The sequence below is a fragment of the Microtus oregoni genome, unplaced genomic scaffold (assembly GCF_018167655.1).
Source record: "Microtus oregoni isolate MIOR12 unplaced genomic scaffold, Mior012 000032F_ref0000030, whole genome shotgun sequence".
Classification (NCBI taxonomy): domain Eukaryota; kingdom Metazoa; phylum Chordata; class Mammalia; order Rodentia; family Cricetidae; genus Microtus; species Microtus oregoni.
The window spans coordinates 977,290-995,335 of NW_024543091.1; the positions used below are offsets into that span (position 1 = coordinate 977,290).

General features: G+C 40.8%; 1 protein-coding gene across 3 annotated transcripts in view; it reads right to left on the minus strand.

The window, feature by feature from the left end:
* The window catches only part of LOC121466036 (cytochrome b5 reductase 4), a 65,803-nt gene that overhangs the window by 23,640 nt on the left and 24,117 nt on the right, over window positions 1-18,046 (minus strand). For 2 of the 3 annotated variants that reach the window (XM_041679500.1, XM_041679498.1), the window contains exons 5-10: window positions 15,389-15,418; window positions 12,212-12,272; window positions 10,790-10,847; window positions 8,982-9,075; window positions 7,152-7,184; window positions 5,223-5,345 (exon numbers count right to left, since the gene is read on the minus strand). In XM_041679500.1, coding sequence (XP_041535434.1) covers window positions 5,223-5,345; window positions 7,152-7,184; window positions 8,982-9,075; window positions 10,790-10,847; window positions 12,212-12,272; window positions 15,389-15,418 — 399 coding nt within the window. The remainder of the gene's footprint in view (window positions 1-5,222; window positions 5,346-7,151; window positions 7,185-8,981; window positions 9,076-10,789; window positions 10,848-12,211; window positions 12,273-15,388; window positions 15,419-18,046) is intronic. The other variant, XM_041679499.1, reaches the window with a different exon arrangement.

Consider the following 18,046-nt stretch of genomic DNA (forward strand, 5'->3'; position numbering starts at 1 on the left):
AAAGAAAACAGGTGCCTAAACACCGAGCTATTTCCAAAGCAGGAAATCTACTGTGTACCACTCCTGACTCCAATGTCAGCAAGAACATGGCTGAAGCTTTCCTGCCTGATTTTCCTTTACTTTTTCTTAAATTCAAGATTTCTTTTTAAATGGTAGCTCAGGACTAAAAGAAACTTACAGCGCAGATAAAAGAGTTCACAGAAAGCCTCGGGAGATTACAGGGTAAGCAGTTCAATGATGGTGATTCTATCTTCAAATGAAGGTTAGCCTTGGTTTTCAGAATCACTGATTTTTGACTAGGCTTTTATCTGGCGGCCTAGGACTCCTCTGTCACTAGGAGCAGATAATCCTGGGCAACAGGCTCTGTTCTCTTTTCAGGTGGCAGTGCCCCACCCCGTTCTCTTGGATCTTTACATTAGGCCACGTCTTCTGTGTTCTTCCCCTACCTAATACCACAAGGCTCACAGCACACTGCTATGGCAAAAATCAAAGTGGTTTAAAGTGTCCCATATAATCTTAAAAATTTCCCCTCTATAACCTGTACAGTGCCTGGCACAAAACCGCTGGTAAGGATGTGCAGCTTTCCCCCAAACATCCCCTGAAGATTGCTGCTTTTGTGAAAGCTATGGATTCCCCTTCCAAAACATTTGAAGTCCACCTTCTGTAGGTAGTCACTCGATATCAAATTCACCTGTCTTTTTATGTAAGACTCCCTTAAAGCGTGCTGTGTTTGGACTGCATAACTCACCCTTGTAGGCTTGTTTCTCCATTTTATGTTTGTTATATGTTCTTGTTCCTTCCTGGGAACATAATTTCTGCTTCTGTTTCATAGCACAATGCTAAATCAGTCTTCAACATATGACATCACTCAAAAAAACAGGATGTCTGATTGAAACACAAATTACCCATAAATGTATATTTATAATGAGAAATAATAAAAAAGACACTGGCTTTTGCCTCCAGTTTCTGACACAGAGCGACAGCCATGGGAAGTTGGCCTTCACTCTAGTTCTTGAAGTCTTTGTAATTTCCCAGGGATGGGTATGGCTGATGCAGAACTGCAAATCACTTGAATGCCCAGCATGACAGGATCTTTGTTCTAAGGAGGTGACTCTTAGTAGATTCTGTACAGACTCTGGATGGGGCCCGAATGCTGAACTGTAATGGTCAGTGATGTGTAACAGGAACCCCCAGGACAGAGTTCAGAAAGTCTAACATTTGCTGGACACACGGGATGCCTGGGGAGCGGCCTAGCTATAGATGGCATAGAAGCTCTACACTTCTCACAATCCTCTGTGTCCTTTATAATAAATGCATAAGTACAATGCTTGTCTGAGTTCTGCAAAACACTCTAGCACATTTTTTTTTTTAACCCAAGGTGGGGGCAGTGAAAACTCTAATGTTGGTTTACTAAAAGTACAGAACCTGGGAACTATGATGGGCACCAGAAGTTTGGGAAGTTCACGGAACCAAGTCCTTAACTATGGGGTCTGCACTAGCCTCTACTTAGTATCAGGATTGATTCCGACTCTAGGATACCCAACTGGAATCACTAGGTAATTGGTTATTGGTGGGGCGAAACTCACACACATTTTTAGTTCTATATTGAATCATGAGAGTAGAAGTTATTTTGAATTTCCATAGCTTGTAATAACTTTAAAAATTAAAAGATGTTTAGTTGAATACAAAGAGTTACCATCTGAATCCACTAAATGACTGCAACAGACTGCACATATATGCTTGGTTGCTTAGGTCATACATCTACAAGGACAGAAAGAACAGGAGGGATGAAAATAAATGCTGGGATTCCTGGGAATTTCCCTAGTGCCAGGTTTCTCACTATCCCCATAATGGCTCCCTCAATCAAGATGTCTCTTTCTTTGTTCTCCCTCTCTGTCCTTTTTTCCCATCTCAGCTGCCCCAGCTAAGACCCTAAGCAATAGTGGAGAGGGAACCTGAATTGGCCTTCCCCTGTAATCAGATTGATGACTACCTTAATTGTCATCATAGAAATTCCATCCAGCAACTGATGGAAGCAGATGCAGAGATCCACAGTTAGCACTGGGCTGAGCTCCCAGAGTCCAAACAAAGAGAGGGAGGATGGATATGAGCAAAGGCATCAAGACCATGATGGGGAAACCCACAGCTCACTGACTCCAGACTGACGGGAGGGGGGTGGCTGCATAGGCCCAAAGTAGGCCCTCTGAATGTGGGTGACAGATATATGGCTGGGGCATCTGTGGGACCACTGGCAGTGGGATGGACCAGGATTTATCCCTAGTGCTTAAATTGACTTTTTGGAACGCATTCTCTTTGGAGGGATACCCTGCTCAGCCTTGATATGGTGGGAGAGCCTTGGTCCTGCCTCAAAGTGATGTGCCAGCCTTTGTTGACTCCCATGGGAAGCCTCGCCATCTCTAAGGAGTGGATGGGGGGTGGGGTGCATGAAAGGTGCAGGCAGTGGGAGGAGGAGAGGGAGAGGAGACTGGGATTGGTATGTAAAATAAGAAAAAGAAAAAAAATGCTGGGAACTAGAAAAAAAGCAGATGACTAGTGACTAACTCAGCAGACCTGAGAAAGTGGAATCCTAAACCAGAAATGTAAGCAGCAGCAGACTGGAATCTTTTAACAGAAAAAAATCCCTTTAATGCCCTGAGGTTAGCAGGACCCACCACTGCTAACATCAGAAAAAGGTAAAATGGAAACTTTCGGGTTAAAAGTTTAAGGGCTCAGATGCTCGCCACCCCACTTAAGCTCTCTCCTACTTAGCACAGCCGTGCAATGGGCCCTCTAATCTAATTACAAAGTAGCACAGGGTCTGTGGATTGGGCATGCACTCGAGGAGACTGTGTCCTCTCATTAGAGTGGCAAAACTGTAGCAGCCAGGACCTTGGACTGTAACTACATTTGAAGACAGTGAGGGCAATCGTGTCCCTTTCCAGAAAGTTAACACACACTCACACGCACACACACACTCAGAAAAGCACACAAGCCAAGCAGAGGGGCCTTAGAAGAGTCTAATCCTGCCAATACCATGACTGTACTTATAAACTCCACAACTGAGAGAAAATAAATTCTGTTCTTAAGCTATGATCAGCAGTCATAGTACTTTAGCTAACTAAGACAGTATTCTAGTGGGGGGTGGGGGGGGAATCGGACAAAAACAAACAAAGAAACAAACAAAAAACCAACACCAAAAACCAAACAAAAACAGGAGGAAGAGAAGGATGAGACTAAGTCGCATTTATAGAACTGCAGCTTTCTTTGCAGACAAGCCTTCCAAAGACTGTGTGAGGGGAGAATACTGTTCCCAGGAGACTCACAAATCCTGGCATCAAACTGTCCTCAGAGAAAACACTCATCTGCACAGGGAATATACTGGCAACAAGCCCAACCCTTTATGCACAGCTGTTACCAGCTGAAACATGAGCAGATATGAGATCAGAAATATCAAAGACGGCATCTGGTATGGAACATCAAAACAAACAACAAACGAGATTGTGCGATGAAAGGTCACACAGAGAAAAGGAAACACTGGAACACCATCAGGTATTTTTTTTTTTAAAGATGGGCTAGTGGATTGGCTCAGTGGGTAAAGGTTCTTGCAGTCAAGACTGACAACCCGAGTTTGATCCCCAGGACCCATGTGGTAGGAGAGAACCAAGTCATGCAGACTGTCCCCTGACCTCCACATGAAAACCATTGTATGGATGTGTGCCCACACAGAGACATGCCAAATAAATAAAATGCTACTGAAAACCTTTACAAAACAAATATAAGAAATAAGAGTACTGCATATTTAGCTTCTCTAGGAACATGAATTATAAGCTCAATGTCCTTTATTTATGGCTAGAAACCAAATATGAGTGAGTACATCCCATGTTCCTCTTTTTGGGTCTGGCTTACCTCACTCAGGATAGTGTTTTCTATTTCCATCCATTTGTATGCAAAATTCAAGAAGTCCTTGTTTTTTACTGCTGAGTAATACTCTAATATGTATATATTCCATACTTTCTTCATCCATTCTTCCGTTGAAGGGCATCTAGGTTGTTTCCAGGTTCTGGCTATTACAAACAATGCTGCCATGAACATAGTTGAGCATATACTTTTGTTGTATGATAGGGCCTCTCTTGGGTATATTCCCAAGAGTGGTATTGCTGGATCCAGGGGTAGGTTGATCCCGAATTTCCTGAGAAACCGAAACACTGCTTTCCAGAGTGGTTGCACAAGTTTGCATTCCCACCAGCAATGGGTGAGTGTACCCCTTTCTCCACAACCTCTCCAGCAAAGGCTATCATTGCTGTTTTTTATTTTCGCCATTCTGACAGGTGTAAGGTGGTATCTTAAAGTTGTCTTGATTTGCATTTCCCTGATCGCTAAGGAAGTTGAGCATGACCTTAAGTGTCTTTTGGCCATTTGAAGTTCTTCTGTTGAGAATTCTCTGTTCAGATCAGTGCCCCACTTTATAATTGGGTTGATTAGCCTTTTACGGTCTAGTTTCTTGAGTTCTTTATATATTTTGGAGATCAAACCTTTGTCAGTTGCAGGGTTGGTGAAGATCTTCTCCCAGTCAGTGGGTTGTCTTTTTGTCTTAGTGACAGTGTCCTTTGCTTTACAGAAGCTTCTCAGCCTCAATAAGAAGGTGAATCCAAAGACAAACACATAGGCATCCTCAGGAATATTAACCTTCATCAGGCGATGAAAGGAGACAGAGACAGAGACCCACACGGGAGCACCGGACAGAAATCTCAAGGTCCAAATCAGGAGCAGAAGGAGACGGAGCACGAGCAAGGAACTCAGGACCACGAGGGGTGCACCCACACACTAAGACAATGGGGATGTTCTATTGGGATCTCACCAAGGCCAGCTGGCCTAGGTCTGAAAAAACATCGGATAAATCCGGACTAGCTGAACATAGCGGACAATGAGGAATACTGAGAATTCAAGAACAATTGCAGTGGGTTTTTGATCCTACTGCACGTACTGGCTTTGTGGGAGCCTAGGCAGTTTGGATGCTCACCTTACGAGACCTGGATAGAGGTGGGCAGTCCTTGGGCTTCCCACAGGTCAGGGAACCCTGATTGCTCTTCGAGCAGATGAGGGAGGGGGAATTGATCGGGGGAGGGGGAGGGAAATGGGAAGCGGTTGTGGGGACGAGGCAGAAATCCTTAATAAATAAATAAATTAAAAAAAAAAAAAAAAAAAAAAAGAGTACTGCATACCTGTATCTTTCTTTGGGATAAAGGAATCATGCTTCTCCAAGGGCTGACCAAGACATTTCCAAGAAATATTTTCTCTCTTTTGCAGGACAATATCTACTTTTCCAACATTCTCAATGACCCGTACTAAAAAGAAAAGAAATTTCACTAGTTTCACTGATACTAAATACAAAATTTTATTCTAAAACTAAACTTTCTCATATGGGTACACTAACATGCTCTTATATAACAATAAAAATTAATAGAAAAATAAGATTTTGTTCACTTGGTCAGTAAAAGTGATTTTTGTTTTATCTGATGCTAAATCCAGCTTATTTTAGTGGTGTAGGAGGTTCTTCTGTCTATGTGTTACTTTCATTGGTTAAATAAATAGACTGCCTTAGCCTTTTGAGAGGGCAGAAAATTAGGTGGGCGGAGTAGACAGAACAGGATGCTGGGAAGAAGGCAGGCAGAGATTGCCTCCATGGAGTTAGCTGCCAGGTCAGACATGCTGAATCTTTCCTGGTAAGCCACGACCTCATGGTGACATACAGATTATTAGAAATGGGTTGAATCAAGATGTGAGAGTTAGCCAATAAGAGGCCAAAGCTTATGGGCCAAGCAGTAATTTAATCAATATAATTTCTGTGTGATTATTTCGGGGGATAAGTTAGCCGGGCAGCAGGACATGGCCCACTCCTTTTACAACATTTTAGATTCAGACTGGCTTCTTTCAAACCAATTTACCAAGGCCTGATATTATATGTGTGACTTTCAAAAGGGCACGATGGAGTCTTGAATACACATTCTAGCCACAGCCTGAAGCACAGGCACACCGAATGGGCCCATCAAACCAAACAATTTATTCTCTTTTCATATATTTAGTTAAGCCTAAGAGGTCTATATTGTGAACTGAGAACAACACTGAGCCTAAAAATAGAAGAGCAGACTCAGAAGATTTAGCACATAGGACGTACATAAGAGAAAGCCCATGGGAACTGCTCGTCACTGAAAGTCTTTCAGATGCTCTTCCTTGCTCAGTGACTAGAACAGTTCTTTGTGTGAGGCCAGTAATAAAACAAGGATGTCTAGCTACCAACTTAAATCTGATGAGTAACATGCTTTTAAAGTCGTAACACACACTTTACTTTGCTCAGAAGCTAGGTATCTGTTCTTCTACACTGTGAACCTGAGAGTACAGGTTCACAGTGTAGCAACAGATGAGCAAAGTGAATTCAATTAAATGACTGAGTTCAGACTTCATGAGAATAAAAACAAGCTCCTTGAATGTAAAGAGCTTACTATGGTATATGGTAAGGGGAGAAGCCTGGAAGTCAGAAACTATTTTGAGTCCTCACCTCCCAAGGAACCCGAACTACACATGGCATGTGGCAATATTGCAGCTCAGTGTGCTCCACCCTGGCATCCACTTGAGTGTATGTAGCTATGAGAGTGTGTCTGGTCTAGTGCGTGCCTATGAGCTGCATGTGAGGAGCAGGGCAGAGAAGATGAACAAAATCGGACAGGAATGTTTTTAAGAGAGAGAAAAGGAAAATAGAGAGATAAGAAGAGCAAGGAGAGGGCTGGAGAGAAGGCTCAGAGGTTAAGAGCATTAACTGCTCTTCCAAAGGTCCTGAGTTCAATTCCCAGCAACCACATGGTAGCTCACAACCATCTGTAATGGGGTCTGGTGCCCTCTTCTGGCCTGCAGGCATACATGCAGACAGAATATTGTATACATAATAAACAAACAAACAAACAAACAAACAAATAAAGAAGAGCAGGGAAAAACAGAAACCAGAAAGAGTGTACTTTAAAAGTAATGTATTTATGACATGAAAATATATGTAAGAAAAATAAAGACAAATGCCTGTTTTTTTTTCTCTTCCTATACATGCCTATGTGTGTGTGTGTGTATACACACATAATTTCTTTCTGGTTTTTAGTACTTACCAGAAAAATTTTCTTGAACTTCATGGCTTAGCCCTGAAATAAAAAAAAAAAGTTTTTTAGTTACCACCAAAATTCAATTCATAAAATCAATCTATACCTGTAAGATCAACTTAAATGTACTACTTCAAACTGCTCAAGACTAGAAGAATGTACTGAGAGACTAAAAGAAAATACGTGCTCTGAAAGAATCAAATTGCTTAAATTTCTTCCATCTTTCCATACTTCTCCCTATGGACTGAGGAGTAAATATTCAACCACTCACAAGCTGGTAACCGACCTTCATTCCAGACTGACAATCATACAGAGTGAGACTCAAGATGAGCAGTTGGGGGAGGAGGCAACACTGCAGGCTGGTTGTGCGTCCTGTGCCCTGCTGACACAGGTCAGACAGTGTCAACTTAGCTTTTCATATGTGTGTGTGTCTGTCTGTCTGATATATATATATCAATCTTTTGAGAGCCTATAAGCAAGCAAGCACTTTCAGGTATTATGAATGCAATGAATGGTTAAATGGTTAACAGGAGACAGATCTTTATATTCACTAACATCCGTTCCATAAACAGCAAAGGCAAAGTGTGGCTTCATCACTCTGCTCTAAATCTCATTCTGCACTGTTTCAGTCTTTCCAATGCAGAACTGGTATCCAGAAGTTGTTTTATTATTATTAATTTTGCTCTTGACAATTTCCTATGTATATAAATGCACTCTGATTGCTTGCACCCCTGCCTTCTCTTCCCCCATCTACCTGCCCTCTTCCCTACTCATCTCCTTCTCATATTCATGTCTTTTGTTTTGTTTGTGTCCCTCTGGGTTGGACCATGGTTATCAGTGTGGTCTCTGCATTGGAACTATCCACTGGAGCCTGGTTCATCAGTGTTTATACAACTGAAGACAGCAGGCCCCTCTCACCCAGATTCCTTTAGTAGCCTGTTCTTCAGTACCAAGGGATAGGGCCCCACAGTCCCCACCCCACAACCATTCCCCATTTATGAATGACTGGGTAAAGGTGCTGGCCATGCAAACCTGACAACCCGAGTTCTTTCCCAGGATTCATGTAAGGGTAGAAAGGAGAAAACCAAATCCATAAAACTGCCCTTTGACCTCCATACATGTTATACCATGACACTTGCATGTTCACATCATGTACATATGCACACTGACAATTTATTTAAAAAATTAATATATATTTGCTATTGTTCAGGGATTGTTTTGTGTGTGTCACATCTATTTTCTAACTAGAAATACATCCTAGTCATAAGAGGAGAAAACAATGAGATCTTAGACTCAATTTCATTATAGGTGACAAACAGATCCAACATTTGGTTTCTTTGGTTTCAGAACTTCTTACCCCCGATAGGTCAAAATTAACAAAGCTTATCTCTGGCTCTTAGGAGATGAGCAAGCTTGCAGTCCAGGCTGTTTGGTTGCTGCCTCTGATGTCCTGGGGTGCAAGGAATGGACATCCCAGTAAGTAATGCTCACATGGTGACCAGAGGTCTCCAGAGTCTTATTTATAGCCATCAAGTAAGACACTTATAAAAGTGAACTAATATTTTATGATTGATTCTGATCACATCTGATTGCATGAAGTCAGGGCTCTGTCACACAACAGACAACATGTTAGGCTTATAATTACTTCAATTTGGAAAGGGAACCATGCTGCCATTTTTATTAGCATGAAGGAAAAACACTGACTGTAAAATGATCAGAAATGACAAACCAAAATGATGATAGCAGATAAAATATTACAGCCTTCTAGACTGCAGACCATGCTATTGTCATAGTGAAAGAAAATGAAAATATTCCGATTAGTAAAAATGAGATACTCACCAATATGTATAAGATAAGAATGATCCTGGATAAAAGTTTCTGCTCTCAAGGAGTCACCCTGGAGGTCAACCATTACTGAGTCTAAACTGATATTCTTTAAAGGAAGCAAAAACAGAAAGATGAAAATTGAGAACTGCCCCCAGAGAACTCCATTTCTGAAGCGATGAGGGGCGCTTTCCTGGTACACGTCTCCAAGCAACATGAATATTATTCTTGGTTCTCATTTCTCCCTCATATAAGCCAGTCCCTTCCCTTCTATGAACGTCATTGTAATTCTAAGCACACATTTCCTCTGTTTAACATCCACTGTAGCCATGGTTTTAAAGTCATGAACCCTACAGACTATCCGTAGAACACTGGTCAGCATCTATTAGTTGTTCAAGAATATTTTTTTAAGAAACAACATAGAAAAAAACTAAGACTATGACCCAGAATTTAAGATCTTTAATTGTTTTCATTTTAGTTTTCTACTACCGTGTGATTCTGAGAAAGTATGTAACCTATTGATCTCCACCAATCTCAAAATTATCCAAGAAACTTTTTTAAAGTTTTGTTTTTTAATTTCATTTACATTCTAAACATAGTTCTCCATCCCACCCCTCCTCCTGCTCCCGCGCACATCCCTTCCACCAGCCTACCCCTCATTTACTCCTCCTAAGGGGTAAGGGCTCCATGGGGAGTCAACAAGGTCTCGTACATTAAGTTGGGGCAGAACCAAGCCTCTCCCCCCAACCTTAATGCTAAGAAAGGCATCCCACCATAGGGAATGAGTCCTAACAAGCTAGCTCATGAACCAGGGATAGATCCTGGTCCTACTGCCAGGGGCCCCTCAGATAGTCCAGGCTTCACCACTGTCTCCCACATATGGAGGGCCTAGTTCAGTCCATGGAGCCTCATAGCTGTCAGTCTAGAGTTCCCGAGTTTCCACAAGCTTGGTTCAGCTCTCTCTATAGATTTCTCCATCGTGATCTTGACCTCCCTTACTCATATATTCCCTCCTCCCTCTCTTCAACTGGAAGCTTACGAATGGGATGATGTGTCCAATGCATGGTATAAGTAGTACACAGAAACGAAAGAGAGGTGTCGTGGTACTTACTACTTATACCATGCATTACACATATCGTCCCATTCGTAAATGTCCCCTTTCCTCAGTCACTGCATTTCAAACCCTACTGAAATTACTGCAGAAATAGATTCCATTCACAAGGCTCCTCAAATGTGGAAGGTGAGCAGGCACTGGAGGATGTGGCTGGAAACAATGTAAATATATTCATCCAGCTTTCTAGCTGGACTATCCACCCTGTAAAACAAGTCTGTGGACCTGGCCCAGAATCACATTTCTGACGTATAATGGTGCTTTATATAAAAGAAGTGCCATGTGAAGATTCACAAATAAATGAGCAAGTTCCCTAACCTTGTTTCCAAGGGGCACCCAAATGCCATTAACAGTTCAAGTATATTAAGTCTCAGCAGTATAGTCTTTCTAATCCCAGAAAGTGTACTCTTACAGCAAAGTTAACTGGAAAGCACACAGAACAACACTCAATAGGTTTACAGGCTACACAGATGGGTGGTAATAGCTATCTGCCAGGCAGGAGCCAGAATACCTACCTAGCTTCCAAACACAGGCTTTGGGGAAAAAATTAACCCTTCTTTGTAAAATAGGGAGAACATTTGCTTTCTGCCTCAGGATTGTTATGGAGAACAAATAAGCTAATATAAAAAAGATCTTAGAAAAGAATCTGCATGTAAATAAAAGCAACTAATTCTTACTATTTATTTCCTCTTGTTTTCAATAGAATGTTTACCTTTTGTTTGGTGTATATAGCAATGGTGACTGAGGACTCTGTTTGGAACCAGTCATAGCTGTAAGACAGTAAAGTGAAATAAGAAAACATCCAGAATGATTTGCAATAACACGTGAAATTATCAACATTTAAAATCCACGGTGGGAAATAGACTTCTCAGGGTAAAACTCGTATCTACATGGTAACCTTAACATGTTACAGTCATCATGATATACCTGACATTTATTTCCAAATAGACCACCAAAATGGGCAAATAAAGGCTATACATTGTTCTAAAAAAATCTTCTCAGAGAATAATAGAATACATACATGTGTTGTTAAGGAGCACAAAGAAATCTGCATGCTCATCGCCTTCCTTCTCTATAATGAAAATATCACTACTAAAGAAATTCATTCTTGAGCTGGGGAGACGACTCAGTGGAAAATACTTGCTAAATAAATATCAAGACAAGAGTTCAAATCCACACAGCCCACCTAAAGCCTGATGAGGGAGTGCACATCTGTAATCCCAGTTTTCTTGTGGGAAGATGGAAGGCAGAGGCAGGAGAATCCCTGAAAGCTCACAGACTAGTTGCCCTCAGCACACGTGGTAGCAAACGTCACGGGGAAAAAGTCCTGTTCCAACCAAGGTGAAAGGTGAGGGCTCATGCCCAAGGTTGTCAAATATTAAAACATATTGAAGAATTTCCATTAAAATTTAAATTTAAAAACACCACCAAAATAGACATATAAAGATTGAATATTGAAATAAACAATGGTATGGCTATGTGATGGAATACAGAAGTTTTCACAGATTATTAACAACAAAAGATATCGCTCACAAACGACACTATAATACCAGTACTACAAATGTTGTGTGTGAAGGTATTGTATAAGTCAGTCAGCCCCAGAGTTCGGCATCGATGTCTAAGGTTGAAAGGGGTTACCACTATGTTTTCTAAACTTCCTACCCTGAACATGCATTTTATCATTATTAGAAAAAAACTCTTTTGATGTTTTTTTTTCGTTGTTGTTGTTGTTGTTGTTTTTTTTTGTGAAACAGAGTTTCTCTGTGTAACCACCCTGGCTGTCCTGGAACTCACTTTGCAGACCAGGCTGGCCTTGAACTTATAAAGATCCACCTGCCTCTGCCTCCTGATTGCTGGGATTAAAGGTGTGAGTCACTATCACCTGACCAGAAAGAAAAAAATCATTTTAAAATAGTGGTTTAAAGTATTTAAAACAATCAAACTTCAGTTATCTAAAAATCACTTATGGAACAACCTTATTCTGCAACCCATCTGATAAAGAGGTGCTGCCATTTGTGAGCTGAGCAAAACTGGCAGTAAACAAGAAACAACCCCTGTGCTAGGTTCTTTCCTGCAGTGTCTGTGGGTTTGTGCAGAAGTGCTCTCACTTTGAAATGTAAAGAAGAGTGCATACCTTGGAGAACTAGGGCCTTCCCTGGGCAGTGTATCTGTCACTTGGCTCTTGGGAAGCATGCCTTCACAAAGAAAAACAGTAATTTATCTACACCACACTAAACCCATGTACACACATACATAAGGGACATCTTAATAAACATGCTACTAAACCATAAAGCAAGAAAGACCCTTGTCACCAGCATGTTCTTTGGGTGTTTTCCTATAGCTTGCTCTCTCCCAAGGGTAACCATATTGTGACTTATGACACCAAACTAGTTTTTAAATCATGGACATATATTAGTGGCACTCTATACTATATAGAAAGGGATCATAAAGCATGGTTTATTTTGGTCTTTTGTTGTTGTTCATCCTTAGCATTATAGTTCTAACAAGTCAAACCTAGAATTTCCTGAGATTTTAGCCATTCTGTTAAGTGCATAAGTAGTCTGTTCCTTTTTATACTGAAAATTATTGCATTGTATGACTTAGTTACAATTCACCCACTCTTCTATTGATAAGTCATTCCTGAACAGGCACTATTATGGGAACATGGTTATAAACCTTGCACACTGACATGCACATTTTAAAGAACAAAATCTACAATTCTGGTGGGATATAGTATGCATGCATGTTTAGCTTTAGTCAAAATGGTTGTTGTCTTAGTTAGGGGTTTCATTTCTGTGATAAAACATTATGATCAAATCAACTTGGGAAGTTTATTTCCACTTACTGACCCACAGTACAGTTTATTACTGAGGAAAGTCAGGGAGGAAACCTGGAAGCAGGAACCAGTGCAAAGGCCATAAAGGAGGGCTATTCCTGGTTTCTCCTCAAGGTTTGCTCAAGCCAGCTTCCTTACAGCACCCAGGACCAGCAGCCAAGGGATGACACCACCCACATCAATCACTTATTAAAATCCCCTGCAGGTTTGCCTACAGCCACATCTTATGGGGAGATATTTCTCTATTGAGATTTCTCCCTCTTAGAGGACTATGGCTGTACCAGGTTCACTTAAACCACCAGCACGGTTGTAGAAATGGATACATCTTACCACAGTGCTTGAGTATTGCAGCTCTAATGGCACACCAGTATGGCATTCTTTTCCATTTTGATTAATTCACACGTGTCTACATCAACATGGCCTTTAAAGGGCTACACCAACTGGTTTTCAAGTCATTTCAGAAAGCTCTGAGACAGGGAAGCTCTCTGGAGAGCCTGCAGGCACTGTTTCCTCCCTCCAGAGGAGTGCCTTGGTTGTGCCTGGACTGCTAAGTAACTTTTGAAAATAAACTATTTAATTTTGTTACCACATCTCAAACTACAGGGGGGAAAAAATACAGTTATCCAGTTAGCCTTAGAGCTCCCAGACTAGCAACAATCACTACAGGAGGCTGGAGTTGGAAGCACTTCCAGGTGAGAGAGGTTAGAGATTTCCGGAACTTCCCTATATACTCAGGCTTAGGAAAAGTACGGATGCAAAATAGCAATACTGTTGGGAATGAGGCTCTTGGTGAAGCCTGTCTGGTTTCTTCAGCTTTCATCTCTTCCACTGTTACTATGCAGAGCACACTATGTTTTCAGACCAAGAGCCTCAAAGATATATGTGACCATCAGGCCTTATAACTAAAGCCAGAGCCACAAGCATCTTTTTCTAAAATGAATACAATAAAAAAATAGTCTTATTAAATTATTTGAAAGTGGTGAAAGATATTTTATTAAAAGATTGTCATTTTTATTTTGGTGGTCTCTTAAAAAACATGCATCAAAATTTAAAATTTACTGTGAGGAAAAGCATCAACAAAATTCATACATTTACAGTCATTTTTGATCTTGTACGATCTTGTATGTTTGATTAAGATCAGAAAGCTCTGTGCCAGCACTAGAGCCTTATGCAAAACCATTGCTTTTTCTTCTTCAACAGGAAAGCACAAAAGAGACCATTTCCAGGTACCTTTTAAAATTCAAGAGAGTAGCACAGAAATACAGCTCATTAGAAGAGCAAGGCCACACTTGACAGAATCTATCCTGTTTTCAGTATGAGCAAAAAGAAACCACAGAGTCACATCCTCTGGAGACTCGGGGGTAAATCTACGTCAGAGCAGAGTAAGTCAGTCAGGTGTTCCAAAAGAACGTTCAAAGTGTTGGCTGACAGAATGGCGTCAGTTTAAGGGCTCTGCGCCTTACTATAAAATAAAACTCACCTATCCCACTCAGGATTTTAATTAACTGTTGAAATAATGACATACAAAGCAGGCAGATTATATTCGCAAACATAATATAGAATTACCACACAGCCTTAGCTGAGCCAAATGTGAGAAACAGTTACAAAATACAAATACATACATAGATACACAGATATATATACGGAAATAGATACAACTATACCCCATTATTATAGAGACTCCAAGTCACAACATGTAATGGTTCCACATTACTTGGAGAGTGAGATCTAAGAATATTTTTAATTGAAACATTAAATACAGTGCATCTGCAGTAAAGATGCTGAAAGCGACATGTGACAGGCAAGGAGGATGGTTGTTTCTGCAGCATCACAGAAGAGCCAAGCACCCGATGAGCCTAAGAGCAGCCTTCCATTTCCTGCATTCCCTGCAATATTATACCATGACAACTTCAAACATCCTAAGTTGCAAGTTACAGGCTACTTTCACACTTAAAAAAAAGGTGATTCTTCTGAAAACCTAGCTTGCTAGCTCTATTTCTGTAACTTTGTTTTGCAAAAAGGGAGGAAAAAAAAATCTGGATCTACAGGTACAATAACACACTCAGTCAGAGGAGCCCCATGCATTTCATCAGTCAGTATTAACACCACACCTCAATTGGGTGTGAAAGGGGCAGTGCCAACCGTGATGTCTGTGCTGCTCAACCAAGGAACAGCAGATTAATATGCTACTTGGATCTGTGTCCTGACACCAGTGTGAACTCACACACATACCTAAAGGGAGCCACCTGAGTCCTGTTTTAGTCACTAAAAACATTTATGCTTTGGGCTTAGAGATTTCATAAAAGTAATTGTTTTAAAAGTAATAGTTGAAATAAAAGGCACATAAAGTTCTAGTAAATCCGTTAAGTTTAGACAAGCAAAGACAGCTTTTGAATTTTTTTTAATCCAAATACCCCAGACAATTCTGTGAAGCAGTATCAACATGTAAGTTTATCACTAATTTATATGACTTACCATTTAAGACTTTCTTTCCTTCATGGCAGTCTGTATGATGATTTGGGGAGAAAAAGTCAGGTAAGAATACTATATCATTAAAGAGACTATCAAGTCATTTTATTGGTTAAACTATTAACAGTCTCAACGGGCTGCTTTCTTCTAGGGTGTGAGGACAGAAATGGGACTATGACATGGAGAGCCATTGTTTCAAGTAAGTCAGTGTGGTCTCTGGAGATCATCAGGACACTTCCCAGGGCTCTGTGCGTGCGTGCGTGCGTGTGTGTGTGTGCATGTGTGTATGTGTGCATGTGTGTGTACGTGTGTATGTCTTGTGCATAATCCACATCCCTCAGTATTTTGGAATTTATTTCTTGACCCCTACCCCCAAGTGCTGGCAATCAATCTGTGGTCTCTGGGAATGCTAGGCATGTGTTTTACAACTGAGCCACAAATTATTTCTCCAAAGAGCACATATACCCCAAGTTTTATCTGAGATGTCATATTCTAAATTAATATAAAGAAAACAGAATTTATTAGGTTATATCCTATTAAAAACAAATATTAACACTCCAAAGGGGTTTTATTATTTATTATCAGTCTGTATGTATACTATTATAAACATAAAGTGGCCAAAATCAGGTAAATTTGTTAAAACTTTCACATGTACTTATAATACAATTCTTAGAGTTACAAGCCAGAAACCCCTCACAGGTATTTTCTTTCAGGATAGCAGGACACTCACCAAAGTCTAATATATCTTAGCAAGCCCAACTGTGACACAACTATGGTTTCATCCCCTCAGCAGGTGGTTGCGGCTTTAAAGGAAGACAAGCTAAGATAACATGTCCCGAAGTCAGACTGGAAGGTGACATGGTAGAATGGCATCACCATGCTGTAAAGAAATGTAAGCCGGGCGGTGGTAGTGCAACCCTTTAATCCCAGCACTTGGGAGGCAGAGGCAGGAGGATCTCTGTGAGTTCGAGGCCAGCCTGGTCTACAGAGTGAGTTCCAGGACAGCCAGGGCTGTTATACAGAGAAACCCTGTCTCGAAAAACAAAACAAAAGAAAAAGAAATGTACTTAAATCAAAGTACCCTTCCTCCATCCTTCAAACCTGCAGCCCTTCTTTCTTATCCTCCCGTGTGCTGGAGTTGCAGGTGTGTGCCAGGCTCTGCTTTCGAATCTTCTGTCTTCTAATTTATAAAAATCCAAAATCCCATACACTCCTCTAATTCACTCACCCAACACAAAGTGGCCATGACTAAGAAGACCACCTAGTCATCGTTTCCCCTTCTAATAAAACTAACTCTACACTGAGAGGACTCCTAAAATACACAACAGACTACTGCCTTCTCTTCTTCAGGAACGAAGAGGATCCGAAGCCAAGGCCTAGAAGGATCCAGAGCTCTTCACCAAAGTCAAGAGTGAATCTGTCTCCCTACAAATCCAGTCCTATTTTTCTTCACGTTGTTGTTTAATACTTCCTAAAAACATACAAGACTTAAAACACCATAAAAGTTGTACCTCAAGTGGCTATTGCCATCACTGCCAAAGGAACATCTAGCCATTACCATTTGTAAGGGAGCACTGATGACCACTGCCTGTCCTAACTGCCTTCCATAGTTTTACCTGTTATGGCCTCTGCAGCTGTGATTATCTGCTTCACCTAAGAACAAACAGCAAACTCACAGTACTGTATATTAAATCCATCTCAGTGTGCTACAGAGCCAGCAATCTGATAAATCTCATTTGTCATGAAAAAATTCTGTTTTTACCCAAGGCACTCATAGATTTTGAAAAATTATTCCAGGTAATTTGTTTCTAGGGAAAAAATTATATCAGAGGACTATTTTCTTAATATGCACTGAATTCAGTCTGCCAGAACTTAATGGATTCTGCAGAAATGTCCTTTCCCCATTTTTTAATATAAGAAATTCCAGTGTGAAGAAAGTTTGCTTTTAAATTATTTAAATTACCTTCAAAATTACCCCAGTCTAAGTTTTAAAAAGCTGAGCCGTATAAACTCTTCTCCATGTTAAACACATTACATCTGCATCATTTTAGCTGGAAGAGAAACCTTTTCCCTGAGAATAAATGCAATATTCTCTTTCCATAACTACTTGCATCATTTAGAAGTCTCTATGAAAACGCAAACTGAGATCTCTTCCTCATGTTGGCTAAATGGCAGTGTTCTGCCTGGCCAAAGCCCCTCCTCTCCAAGGGCTTAGTCACTCAGAGGCAACCCTGGCAGCCAACAGCACTCAATTCTTCTTTAGTGTGGCAGGGTAAGGAAAAGGGCAGATCAGAGACAGGAGTGACAAGGGTGAATATACACATGTTCCCAAATCAGCTTTGCCAGAAAGCAAAATAAATACTAACCAAATAAGCATCAGTCAGTCGCTGCAATACTGCAAAACACAACTGCAATCCTGCAGTTCAGATGTGCATCTGTCTCCTAATAGGGGTGTTTCACCCCCTAGCTTGAATTATGTTGCTAGAATTCCTTCCCTAGCGGAGAGAGAAACAGTGTCAACCCCTCCTTCCTGTGTTCTGGTGACAAATCAACTTATGATTCCACTAAAGCTCATTCTGGGAGCCCCTGAGTTTTCATGTTTACTTAAGAGCAATGAGTGGGAGTCACAGGCAAAGCATGGGTGACCTTACAGCAGCCATGCTG